This window comes from Psammomys obesus, unplaced genomic scaffold (genome assembly GCF_907164565.1).
Source record: "Psammomys obesus unplaced genomic scaffold, mPsaObe1.curated_primary_1811, whole genome shotgun sequence".
NCBI classification, from domain to species: Eukaryota; Metazoa; Chordata; class Mammalia; order Rodentia; family Muridae; genus Psammomys; species Psammomys obesus.
The window spans coordinates 1-12,624 of record NW_026593351.1 but is presented as its reverse complement, the minus strand read 5'-3'; the positions used below and the strand labels follow the sequence as shown (position 1 = coordinate 12,624).

At 48.2% G+C, this 12,624-nt stretch overlaps 1 protein-coding gene across 1 annotated transcript; it reads right to left on the bottom strand.

Annotated features, from left to right (window-relative positions):
* Positions 1 to 2,618: 2,618 nt before the first annotated feature.
* Positions 2,619 to 9,731, bottom strand: Paox (polyamine oxidase). The gene is made up of 7 exons (XM_055617191.1): positions 9,472 to 9,731; positions 8,549 to 9,035; positions 7,647 to 7,846; positions 6,092 to 6,344; positions 3,774 to 3,886; positions 3,214 to 3,371; positions 2,619 to 2,967 (listed from the first exon to the last, which is right to left on the bottom strand). Exons 1-7 carry the CDS (start codon positions 9,626 to 9,628, stop codon positions 2,824 to 2,826), a joined length of 1,512 nt encoding a protein of 503 aa, XP_055473166.1. The 5' UTR covers positions 9,629 to 9,731; the 3' UTR covers positions 2,619 to 2,823.
* Between the last annotated feature and the right edge of the window lie 2,893 nt (positions 9,732 to 12,624).

The window sequence follows — 12,624 nt, the reverse complement described above, 5'->3', positions numbered from 1 at the left end:
TCAAGGCAAGCATGGTCTATAGAAAGTTCAGGACCACCAGCTCGACACAGAATAACCCCGTCTCAAAAAAAGGGAGACCTTATTGGGTTTTTTAATTTGTTTTTATGTCGGTTGTGGTGGTTCACCCTTTTATCCCAGCCCTGTGGAAGCAGAGACAGGCAAGTGGCTGTTTGTTTGAAATCAGCCAGGTTTACATACTAGATTCCAGGTCAGCCAGAGCTACATGGTACGACCAGAAAAACAACAAAAACATATAATTAAAGACATAATTGCATTTACTTATATTTTTTTATTTGAAGTGTCTGTATATACCACACGTATGCGGATATCCCCAGAGGCCAGAAGACAGTGGACCCTCTGGACCTGGCATTACAGGTGCTTTTGAGTCCCCTGACTGTGTGCTGGGAACCGAACTTCAGTACTCTGCAATAGCAGCGATCATTCTTAACCTCCAAGCCATCTCTCTGGGCCCAATCTGGAGACTTTTCACTACATTCCCAATGTTTCAGGTTTGAGGATATAGCATAGACAATGACAGCTTGCCTAGCATGCCCACAAGTCTGGGTTTTTGTAGAGAGGTCAGAGGCCATCTCCACTGCTGGCTCCTCCAGAGTGCTAACCTGACAAGCCTAGAAATGTTAATTTAACATCCAAGTACTTTTTTTTCTTTTGAGACAATATGTTACTTTGTAGCCTACTCTACAAAAACTAAAAAGGAAATTTTAAATTAGAAGCATATACCAGTAATCCTGAGATGGAAGGGGATCAGAAGTTCAAGGTCAGCCTAGGCTACATGAAACACTATCTAAAATATAAAGTCCTATTTCTCCCTCTTCTAAATCAATGTACTGAAATTTGGTTGTCCCCTATCACTTCTTGGGCCTTTTATTAGAATTTTCAAGTGTTTTACTTTATATGTGTATGTGTGTGTGTGCATGTATGGATGGATGGATGGATGAATATAACCATTTTCTTTTCAAGTGTGACATATTTTAATGTAACTGTTTAAGTATTGACTACAATCCCTTTAATAAAATGAAACTGAAATGTTCTTCATAGCTTTAAGAATAAATGTAAATGCAGCTGCTCCTGGTGGAACAGGCCTGTGATACCAGCTAAGGATGGTGGAAGACGGGGGCAGCCGGGCCTTGGAAGCCGCCCTAAGAGGCACCCTATCTCAAAATAAAAAAGGGCTGCCACGACTCAGTATACCAATGTTATAATGGTAGCCTCAAATGCAGGAAGCCTTGGGTTTGATCCCCAGTACACACACAGACACACACTGTAACTCCAGCACTTGTGAGGCAGACTAGGAAGTTCAAGGCCAGCCTGGGCTAGAGAGTGAGAAAACAGGGTGGGGGCGGAGCCCAGATTTTAAACTTAAAGTCCTAGGCATGTCAGGCCAATTCTCCACCATGGAGGAGCCCTATCCCCATCCCTAACAACTCAAATCCTCCTGGCCTCCCTCACTGCCAGGCCTGTTTCTCCCATCAAGTCACCTGGGTCTGAAAACTGAAATGCAGCCCCCCACTCCCAAGTGTCAACAGCAAAGACTTTTGCCCTTGAAACATCTGTATTCATTCATAGTCCTCAGGCTATAGAATACAATAAAAAACCTGCTGGAGTTTGGCTTTCTCCCATGGAAGTGCATGGACAGTTTGGTGACACAAAGCAGTACTCAGTCTTGATAACATAATATGCTTCATGACAGACTGGTGCGATGTGAGTAGGGCGAGCCTTTGAAGAACTGAAGAATGAGGAACCAAGCAAGAGAACCAGACTGGGCTGTGAATGAACAGTCGTGCCTAGAGCTGTTTTGGAAGTGTAAGCCTAACTGATATGGCCAGGAGGGGTTGCCCTGAGCCCTTCCAGAAGCCTGGAGCCAGTAACAGTACCATGTTGTGCAAGGGTGGGTCGAGGATCTCTGCACGTTCCTATAGCTCCCTCTGGAGCACACCAGGAGCACAGTACTTGCTGCACCAACCTCTCCGGCCTCAACCATTCTCAACCATAGGAAATGTGCACACTCTGCGACAGCTGTGACCGGAGGAAGTTAATAAGTGTTCTGGGTCCTCTGTATGAAGCAGCAACAGATCTCACAGAACTGCTTCGAGGATGCCTCGGGCCCAGTCTGCAAAATATGCAAGAGACCCATCCCACACTGCCTCGTTCCCCAACACACCTGGCTCCATGTTCTCTCATTCCCGAATACTCCCCTGTATTTGGCCAACCTGCTCCCGAGAAGTCTTTAAGCCTCTCTCTCTCTCTCTCTCTCTTCACCTTCTCCCCAAAACTCCAAGCCAGGTCAGGATAGGATGCCTCTCCTTGCCCCACCCAGTCTCCTCCGTTCTACATGATCATCCTGCCCACCAGTCTAGGGTACCTGACACAGATGCATTAGTGATCAAAGTGGAATTCACTAGCCATACTGTGGTACTGGGCAACAGCATTGGGAAACCTCTTCAAAAACAGAACGAAGGGCAACGATAGGCCACAAAGCCCAAAGAATGCAGAAGGGAAAGCCATGAACTAGGGATAGAAGGGGCAGACAGGAACCGGACTTGGATGGGGACAGGATCAGAACTGTATACGTTATAAGAAAGGACTCTAGACACAGGCAGTGTCAGTTGCTTTATGTGTATAACACAATGGGTCATCATGATCAAGACCAAGCCAGACTCCAACAACAGATGAGAAATGAGACCACGTCCCTAAAATTACAGCTACCATCAAGGTCTCAAAACCTTGAGCCAGACTGAAAATCATGTATTGAACAGACAGAGGACTTGGTCAGCCCACGTGGTAGAACAGAGCAGCAGGCATTCACAGCCTGGGCCGGGACCGCTGCACCTGTGAATCCCACAGACCAATGAGGCGATCAGCTTCCCGCCAGCCAGACAGGAGGGCCCCGTGTGTGGTGGAATAGAATGTCCGATGTGTGGCTTCCCCAGCAAAGAGTATCTGGAGCTGCAGAAAAAGGCCAAATTAGAACAGGGATGCAAGTGAGACAGCTATGAAGAAATACAGTGCCCCTGCCCATCCATCTGCATCTACAAATGGGCAGAAGACATGTAGACATGTGCAACAAGTTAAGGGACAGTGGGCAGACACCCTGTGTCCTTGAGATCCCTCTCCTACCCATCACTCACACATCAGCTTTAGGCCTTACTTAGCAGCAGGATCCCTGGTGTTCCACGAGGCAGGCCACCATACCTGGGTACCAGTTCCATCAGCAGGGAGGGGCTGAGCCATCACATCCAAGTCGTCGCCGGTGCTACCCACAGCCACATAGCTATAGGAACCTCGGGTATATGGGGCGCTGTGCCAGCGAGACCTCAGCACGCTCTTGGCCGCTGGCAATTGTGGGTTTCCTGAAACAGATATGTTAACTCGGGATTCTCACTGGCCTAGAAGAAAACCAGGTCAGTGAAGGTTTTTCTAAGAGGCCCCCTGTCTCAGCTGCTGTGCCAGCACTACACAGGAACAGCTGGTGAAAGTAAGCAGCACCAAGAGATGCCTCCTGTAAGAGGAAGGTCACACCCCCCTGAGCCCCATTCTCCCCACCTGAAAGCATCTGACTTAGGGACAACTGCATTTATTTTGGGTGGAAGATTTTAGGAAATAAAACCAGGAAGTGTTTGCAAAACATGACTAGCCCACTGCCCAGGAGAAAACACTGTCTCGGAGACTGGAAGGCAGAATTCATTCTTCTGTGTTCCAAGTTTACTTCCTCTTTGGGGGTTGGCCAATAAGAACATGTGACTGGGGAGTACCTGTCACTCTCCGGAGCACTTGGGTTAGAGACAGAAGCACTTCTTCATCTGACAGAGTCTCCATAAACTCCGACTCCAGCCCGGCAATAAACCCACACAGCACATGCGAAGACCTGCATAAACAAAAAGGGGATATGGGTCTGCTGGCCGCAAGCCACACTATGGCATGGCTACCACCACCCAGAAGAGGCCCCTACGCTCTCCCAGGGTTTCAGCTCCCTAAGTATCTGGGTATATCCACAACCCTCAGGCAGAATGTGCTGTTTCTGCTTCTTCGTCACTTGCAACAAATGTGCAAGAGCAGGGCAGGTAAACTGTCCCTCAGAGAATGGGGGAATGGACAAGCCATACCAGTTGGCTTCATGCTCTTCACCGCCACTGGGTTGGGAGAAGGGTGCTGATTTAACTGACGAGGTTCTTAGTGAAATAGTAAAAGTTGCTGAGTTTATTAAATTTTGGCCATCAGGTGCATTTTTTTTTCTATGTCTGTGTGAATAAATGGGAAGAGGGGTAAAGGGTTTTTGGTGTGCTGTCTGTGAGTCTGTGCTATCTGTGAATCTGGAGCCCACTGAGCCAGCGCTTCCTTCAGGCACTCCGTCCTTACCTACCCAACCATGATACCAATCAGCTATTTTCTCAGGGAAGAAAAGTACACCGTGTGTATTGACAGCAATGAAATTTAAGCTCCCACACAAAAAACAAAACTTCAGCAAAATTATGTATGCTACCAACAGTGTAGCAGCCTCGCGCTACTGACAGTTTTCTTACATCAGTGGTGATATTGATCAATTTAACTTTTGACATTACTGCATGAAGTAACATCTTCTGATTAACTCAAATCGTGGACGGGTAAAATTCGGCGAATGGGCTACCGATTCCGTGAGAGACCCTGTCTTGAAAAACAGGGTGGACAGTGATAGAGGAAGATCCCTGATATGAACCTCTGGCCTCCACACAGTCAGTAAGCATACACACATATAGATATACCTATACAGAGATGGGAGGGGACAAGCACATTTTCTCGAACAAACTGAATTGAAGAGGTGGCAGAGTTTCGTTCATCTATAATTCTCATTGATATCTGGCCTAGTAGGAGACACAGGGTCTCAGCTGCTTCCACATTCGCTTATATTGATCTTTATCTATACAGATTATAGGGCTAGAGAAAAACGGATAACGGAGCAGGAGAGAAAGCCCGGTGGTAAAGGAGCACTGGCTTCTCTTCCAGAGGACCAGGGTTCAATTCCCAGAACCCACACAGCTGCTAACAACCATTTCTAACTCCAGTTCCAGTGCCCTCTGTTGGCCTCTTCAAGTTCTGCATGCATGCGGTACACAAAAAAATCCACACACACAACAAATCTTTCAGAAAAAAAGAAAGAAAGAAAGAAAGAAAGAAAGAAGAAAGAAAGAAAGAAAGAAAGAGAAAAGGGGAATAATATTCACATATTTTTCACAAAATGTAGGGACTGGGACACAGAGTCCAAGTCCCTACTGAAGAACAGACACCCACCACCATGGTGTTTCCACACTCTTGAAAGTCAGTTTCACTTCTGTGAAAATAACTCTCTCCCTCCCAGGCAGAAGGCTGTTCCACAGCTGTGAGCTCCTGCAGCCCCTGATTTTAGTCTTTGAGCTAAATATGGCTCTTTCCTGCCAGGTCTCTAAATGGAATTGGACTTCTCCCTCACATGGCAGCAGTCTGGTGTTTTTCTGGTATTATCAAAGTCAGTCCCCGTCCTAGAATTTGCATAGTGGTACTTCCTCAGTTAGAACCTAGAAAAGTACACTGCTATATAAGATGGCTGAGCCATAAGTTGAGACCTTCCTCTATGGGTCTCGTCTGTCTGTCTGTCTGTCTGTCTGTCTGTCTGTCTGTCTGTCTGTCTGTCTTTTCTACATAGGGTCTCACTATGCTCAAACTTTTGTTCTTCCTGCCTCAGCTTACCTAGTATTAGGATTCCAGGAGTGTATCACCATACTTGGCTAACTGTGGGTCTCTGCCTCCATTATGTGGAAGACTCTTTGGCTCCCATCCAGGTACAGACATATCCACACTTCAAATATGGAATTTTAATATTCTTTCATATACCGTGACATTCCTGGAGTCCAAGAGTACATTCCTGGCCTCCATTTGTCTCTCAGGGAGCCAGGCTGAGGATATTTGTACCTAACATGTCAGGAGCACATGGTCCTCCTCCAGTCAAACACTCAGAAACACCTGTCAGTGAACTATACGCTACACAGTGGGGTCCTCCAACAGACTAAGACTAATGAGCAGACAAGAGGTTCCCTAGAGCTCCTAAATGCATACATACTCAAAAGAAGGCAGGACCAAAAAGCCAATGAGCTTCTTGAACCAGGCGTCCTGGAGTGACAGGGCTGTGTTCTGTAGGGGTGATGTGTCCTCCCACACCACCTGGATGAATTGGCTGGTGGGCTCCCAGAAGGGCTCCTCAAACTCCAAGAAAATTTTGTTGTTGGTACCAAAGCCTAGTTTTCTGATGGCTTCTGCCTTTCCGGCAGGCAGTGGTGGCTCAAAGAAGGTATCTTGATGTTCTTTGAGAAAACCTGCAATTCAGAATTGGATGCGGTTAAGTGGGGTCTTGTGGCACACGTCTTTAATCCCAGCATTCAGGAGGTAGAGGCAGGCATGGATCTCTGTGAGTTCGAAGCCAGCCTGGTCTACATAGTATAGACCAGACTACATACACGTAGCAAGAGCTACATGGTGAAACCCTGCTTTAAAACAAATAAAAATAAAAAAGTTATGTTTTAACTAGAATCTACATCAACAGGAATCTGTCCTGATTATACAGAGAAAACGGCTTCTAAACATCTCTTATATTCATTCAGGTCCCTGGAGACAAATTCCAAAGGCTGGACCTGGCCATCAGGACTCAAGGTTGACTGCTACCATACTGAAGGGATACTATGGACTCCCTGGTCACAGAGGGACAGCTCACCCCTGACCTCCTATCTCTAACTGCCAGCCAAACTACTCAGGATCAGTCAGTGGTAGTCATCACACAGATTTTACCAGACGACTTGTTTTGTCCTTTACTGTACTAGAAATTGAACCCAGAGCCTCATACATGTAGATACTCTGAATCTAAATAGGAAAAAAAAAAAAAAATTACCCCACAGCCAGAAAAACAACAAAGTCAAACCAGAGAAGAGAACATTTCCTTGAAACCAGCAAGAAAAAAAAAAAGAACAAGGCCTTTAATCCCAGCACTTGGGAGGCATAAGCAGGTAGATCTCTGAGCTGAACACCACCTTGGTTTATATAGCGAGTTCTAAACCATCCAGGGCTACATGGTGAGATCCTGTCTCCAAACAAAAATTAAGGCTTAAAAAGGGAAGGAAGAAAATCAGCACAACAGGAAGCCTGCGAGGCCGTAACCAGGCACATGAGAGGAACAATTTCCCCGTACTCAGGGGGCTTTAGGAGAAAGTAGAATCATTCTATCTAGATCTTTAGCAACAAACCACTCCTGTGGTCTACGAACATGTATCCACATGAGCACTTTGAAATTTACATGTATACACCATGTGAAACAGGGAAGTGAGGACTACTAAACTTTCACCGGTATTTATTAATAACGACATCTCTATGCAAGAAAATATTAGCCAGGCATGGCGGCATGGCGACTCCCACACTCCAGGGCCACAGTGTGGCTGAGGGAGGAGGGCAAAGATTGCTATAAAATATGACGGAGTACCTTCATGCACCTGAAAATCCTTAGCATGGAAACAAGAACTCAACAGCTCAGCAAACACCCAGAGCCAAGGAAGGACGGGAAAAACCAGAAGCCTGTGATACCCGGGATAGAGATACAGATGGGAAATCTGAAAAAAAGAGAGTTCTACCTAAGGGCACTGTGACGATGACATGATGGGCAGGTAGGCGGGTACCATCTTCACACTCCACCAACACGGGGAAGGTCTCCCCTGGAAAAGCATCTTCCTGGAAGGACCCATTCCAGTGAATGGTCTTCACTGGCTTTTCAAAAACCATCGAATCCTTGGGCAAGGAAGCCAGTATGTGGTTGGTAAGCCCTTGGTAGCCACTAGGGGAGACAGAAGATGATGTGTGGTGAACCGGGGCCTGGAAGGGTAACTGTGGTAAAAAAAAAAAAAAAAAAAAAAAAAGAAAAAGAAAAAGAAAAAGCCATCCAAGATGCCACGAGCCTTGAGGGGAGTATCACTCAGGGCCAGAAAGAGAGGCAACCCCTTAAAACACAGGACCATTTACGTCTACCTCCTGGCTAACGAGGGTCAAGGGTCAATTACCACAAAACTGAGTAAGTCGTGTGAGAACCAGAGCTCCCCACTACCACACCAGCCCCAGGTTTGTGCACTTTCTGGGCTTATCCCCTGGACAGAAGCCTTGAGCCTGATATCCGGGGAGGAGCGGGGGTTGGCACAAATGGAGATGAGAGACCTGCCCAGTGTCTTTGTGCCTGGCAGTATGCAAAACGCTACACACCTGCCTGGCTCCTCTGTGCCTGAGGCCGCTGAATAGCATGTGAGAAGCCCCAGGAAGAAGAAATGGGCATTCAAGACATTTCCCTCTCAATTTCCTAGAAACTTTTTTTTTTTTTTTGCTTAAACAAACAAAACTAGGAAAAATGCAACCAATTTCTCTGAATGGGGAGGGCAGTGCCCTCACCTGCCCGCTCGAGGCATCCTGTCTCCCCCTTTTCCCTTTCTCCAGTCTACTGCCTCTGCCTGGACAGGGCAGGCAGAGCTGGCAGGGCTGTGGCCCATACCCAGCGAAGGTGCAATCCAGCCCCGGCAGCACTGTATACTCCCCGAACGGTGCAAGAGCCACGAGGTCCATGCTGTGGGTGCCGCTCACAGAACACTCTATGTTGAAGAAGTTGTTCAGGATAGCCAGCTTGAGCTTTTTGGTGTCCTCGTCCTCAGTCCAGGTAGCCACCTGCTGATTTAGTTCCCTCTTGAGGTACTCTCCAACGCTGGCCACTGGAGTCTCAGGTGCATTCAGGAAATCTCGGGTCTGGTCTATCAGTCCAAAGAACAGACTGGCCATCTCTGCCACCAGCTCCAGGCTCACGTTTGTTCCAGAGCTGGTACAGCTCTTGGTGGGCAGGGCCACGTGCCCTCCTGTCTCCGCCAGCTGGTTCTCCTCTGATAACTCTTTCTCTCCCAGGAGCCCAAACTCCGCAGCCAGCTGGAAGACAGGATTGCCCTGGGAGGGCCCATGGATCCAGTGTGCACCCAGCTCCACTACACCACCTAGAAGGGCACAGGAAATGCCACCTGGAAGCCCCCTCCTCAGAAAAATCGGCCCCACCCTTTCCCAAGCATACTATGGAGAACATCTTGAGAGTCACATGGTCCTCTTGTATACCAGGACCTGTCCCTCAGGGTCAAGTGGTTCCCAAAGGCAAGGCTTGGTCAGACCAGGCTTAGGGAATTCCTGAAGAGGAGCTAGCAGGATTGTACAGGTTTCTGAGGACACTTAAGGAGAAACGGGGAACCCCCGGAGCTGAATAAAACAACTGCGGGGCCCTTGATTGCCTTCCCTGGAGAGTACTATCCGAACTTTGGGCCATTGACTTTCCAGGCCCAGGGAACATGACAGTGTGTTCCTTTACTCGGGGAGGCGATAAAGGCTTCCAGGCTCTTTTGGAGCCGGATAGGGTCTAGGGTCAACCAAGGGGCGGTTTACCGAAGCAGCGTTCCGAGCGGATGCGGCCCCCGGCGCCGGCGGTGGCCTCCAGGACCCGCAGGCGTGGAGCAGCCGGGTGACGGCAGAGCCTCTGCGCAGCGCCCAGCCCCGCGATGCCACCGCCCACCACCAGCACCCGCGGGCCGCCGGACGCCATGGCTTGTTCAGGGTCCTACAGACGGTGGCCCTAGGCCGCCCCAGCGGAGGCGGCCGGGATGGCGGAGGCGGGAGGGACGGGGCCAGAGGCGGGGAAGAAGGTGGAGCTATGCCGAAAAAAGCGAGTGAGTGTGCGTGGAGCTGGAAGTGGGACGAGGGGCGGGACCTATGGGGAACCCGAGGGCGGAGACATAAGGCAGGCGAAATCCCTGCATCCTTGAGGACCAGAGGAGTTTGGGAGGTGGATGTCCCTTGGCCTGCCCTGTGTCACCCACTTAGGCTCGCAGGTCCCGGATGCGCTCAAGCTCCAGGTGCTCTGAGCCTCGCCCTTCTTGTTTGGACCGGCCCATAGTCTCCTTAAGAGGGGTGTGGGTGTGGCTGCTACTGGGCAATGTGAGCCAGGATTCCCCACAGAGGTAAGCCGTCTTCCAGAGGCATCCCTCTTGGGAGGCATCCTTCCAGGATCCTATAAGGAGAGACTACTCATAGCTTTAGTCTCACAGTGGACGGCTATGCTGACCCAAAGCATGAAGACAAGGACCCTGTAAACTAAGAACACTGCTTTGGCCCATCACTCCTTGAGCAGCACTCGCTGGCTGAGGGGCAAAAACATCCTTTCCCACGCACTCGATCCTCCCACTTAGAGCTAGTGGAGGTGGTATAAAACGCGTTGGTTGTATGCTATGGGGAGGGGCGACGGCTCTGACACGGATGGGAACTGATCCTACGCATAGGAAAGGGTATATTCGAAAGAGCAGGAGGCATGTGCCCTCCCCTCAGCTATTAGGACATCACCCTTGTTCATTTGCAGTTAGTCTGTTCAACAGGAGCGTGGGAGTTGGGAGCTGAAGCTTGACCACCCTACATGTATCAAAGAAACGGACCTAGAGACAAAGAACTCTACCAGTCCTGGTTCACGAAAAATGCCAGCCGTTAATACCCACCGTTTTCCTGTACCCAGTCTTAAAACTTATGCTAACAACTTGGTTTCACAGGACATAGAAAATCAAGTTGAAACTGACGTGGAGACTTCCCTCCTGCTGTCTAGTTTTCGTAGCGTCAAAAGTTGCTCTGCGGGCTGCTGCAGGAGAAAAGTCAACAATGGCATTACTCAGTGTCAGTTCCCACATGCCACGATACTGACCTGCCAGGCAAGATGTGCTCACTGGAACAAAAGTAGCTTAACAGTTTTGAAGATAACTGCTTTTGGATTAGACCTGAGGACTGCTCTAAAGGAGGGGTTTCACGCTTGTTACAGTAAACCAGATCTAAAGCTTAGAAGGTCTGAGGCCCCGGGGGTGGGGGTGGGGGTGGGGACCTAACGCCATTTTGCTAGATCATCACGTTGTCAGACTGCCTTCTAAATGTTTATGTCTTTACCCGCTGGTTAGTGCTGCTCTCAGCCTTGACGAGAGATGCTTCTTCTGGTGTGGGCAGCAGTTACTACAGAGACTCACAACTAGTCCATTAGCTGAAAATAAGTGACTTTGGAGTGTACAGCATTAAATGGAGACTCTGTATCAACCTCCCCACCCCCGCCCCCAAGGCTCAGAGAACGTCATGGACAGGGTAGGTAAAGAGTGCAGGAGCCATAGAGTGGAGAGATCACATGTTGCTCTTCTCAGTTCCCAACCCAGCACCCACATCAGGTGGTTCATGAGCGCCTGTAATCCAGCTCCCACTTCCAACCTCATTGGGCACCCGTGCATACATAGTGTCCTCACACACACACACAAGTTAAAAACTAATAAAATTTTTAAAATTAAAAAAAAAAAAAGAATAACATCCAGAGGATTTAGAGGAGCGCTGTGCTGTCTTCTGGGCGTGGCATGTACTCATGAATATTCTGCAACAGCGATGACCTACAAGAGATCAGTGTTGTAACAGGCGGCACTGATTGGGCTCAGGGGATTACAAAAAAGAGGAGGGACCTTGAAGTGGGAGGGGAGATGCTGAAGGTGCTGCGGGGATTGGAGGAGAGAGTCGGGGATGGAGATCATCAAGCTACATCCCTGTATGTGTGTGAAACTGTTACAAGATAAAGAAAGGGTCTTTTAAAATTCTATTAACAAAGGGAACAGCCTGGAACCCAAGTACCTTTTCCTTCAAAAAAAAAAAAAAAAAAATTGGATAAGTTACCCTGTCTCAATCATTGCGTATATTTCCTGACTCCTCTTTTATCTTTTCTATAAAATTGGTTTTATGTTTTTTTTGGGGGGAGGGTCATAAACAAGGAGATCTCAGTTAGCACAGGCTGGCCTAACACTTGCTGGATAGGCAAGACTGATCTTGGACTCCTGATCCTTCTTCGTGCACTTCCCCGGTGGGGTTGCCAGATAACCCACCGTGCCTGTCCTGTCATGTACAATCGTGACGCTGCTACAGGGGAAGCAGAGTTTGCAGCCAAACTGTAAGTATAGCCACGTTCTCTCACCAATTTCTATTTTAATTTCTGTGGGATACAGGAAAATTGAGGTGGAAACTTTGAACAAAGTGCCTGGAACACGTTGGGGCTCCAGAGGTATGGGTACTGGGACAGACAGTTGGAACTGCCATATCCACTGGAAATGCCAGAAGTCATGAAGCCAGCACAGCTCTTTGACACAGTTACAGCCAAGCTGAGTGTCACGGTCTCACTTTCAGCTTTTAGTCTCTACATGTTGCATTCTTGAGGACTTTCTGCATCGTGGTTCATTGTCTTTTCCCAAGAAAATTATGTCTGAGTCTTTTTTAGGAAAGTTCTAAACTAACTTCTGCTTTTAGAAAATAACTTTTATCTGGCCACTATTTGGAAGTTTTCCTTATGCCCTAGAGATTGTGATAAGCTCAGATAAGCAAAAGCAAGGACATTCTAAACGAGGCCATGACTCCAGGAATCTTCAAACTCAAACAGTATAGTTGGTGCTAGGTAATCAGAGATAACTGACCAACCCTGACTGGCCAGGATAACCAGAGATAACTGACCAACCCTGACTGGCCAGGATAATCAGAGATAAC

Excerpts from the sequence above, each read along its gene's own strand:
- Paox (XM_055617191.1), bottom strand. The coding sequence starts at position 9,628 with ATGGCGTCCGGCGGCCCGCGGGTGCTGGTGGTGGGCGGTGGCATCGCG. Across the intron at positions 7,847-8,548 it reads CTGGATTGCACCTTCGCTGG|TGGCTACCAAGGGCTTACCA; the intron begins GTATGGGCCACA and ends TGTCTCCCCTAG. Across the intron at positions 6,345-7,646 it reads CATCGTCACAGTGCCCTTAG|GTTTTCTCAAAGAACATCAA; the intron begins GTAGAACTCTCT and ends TCTGAATTGCAG.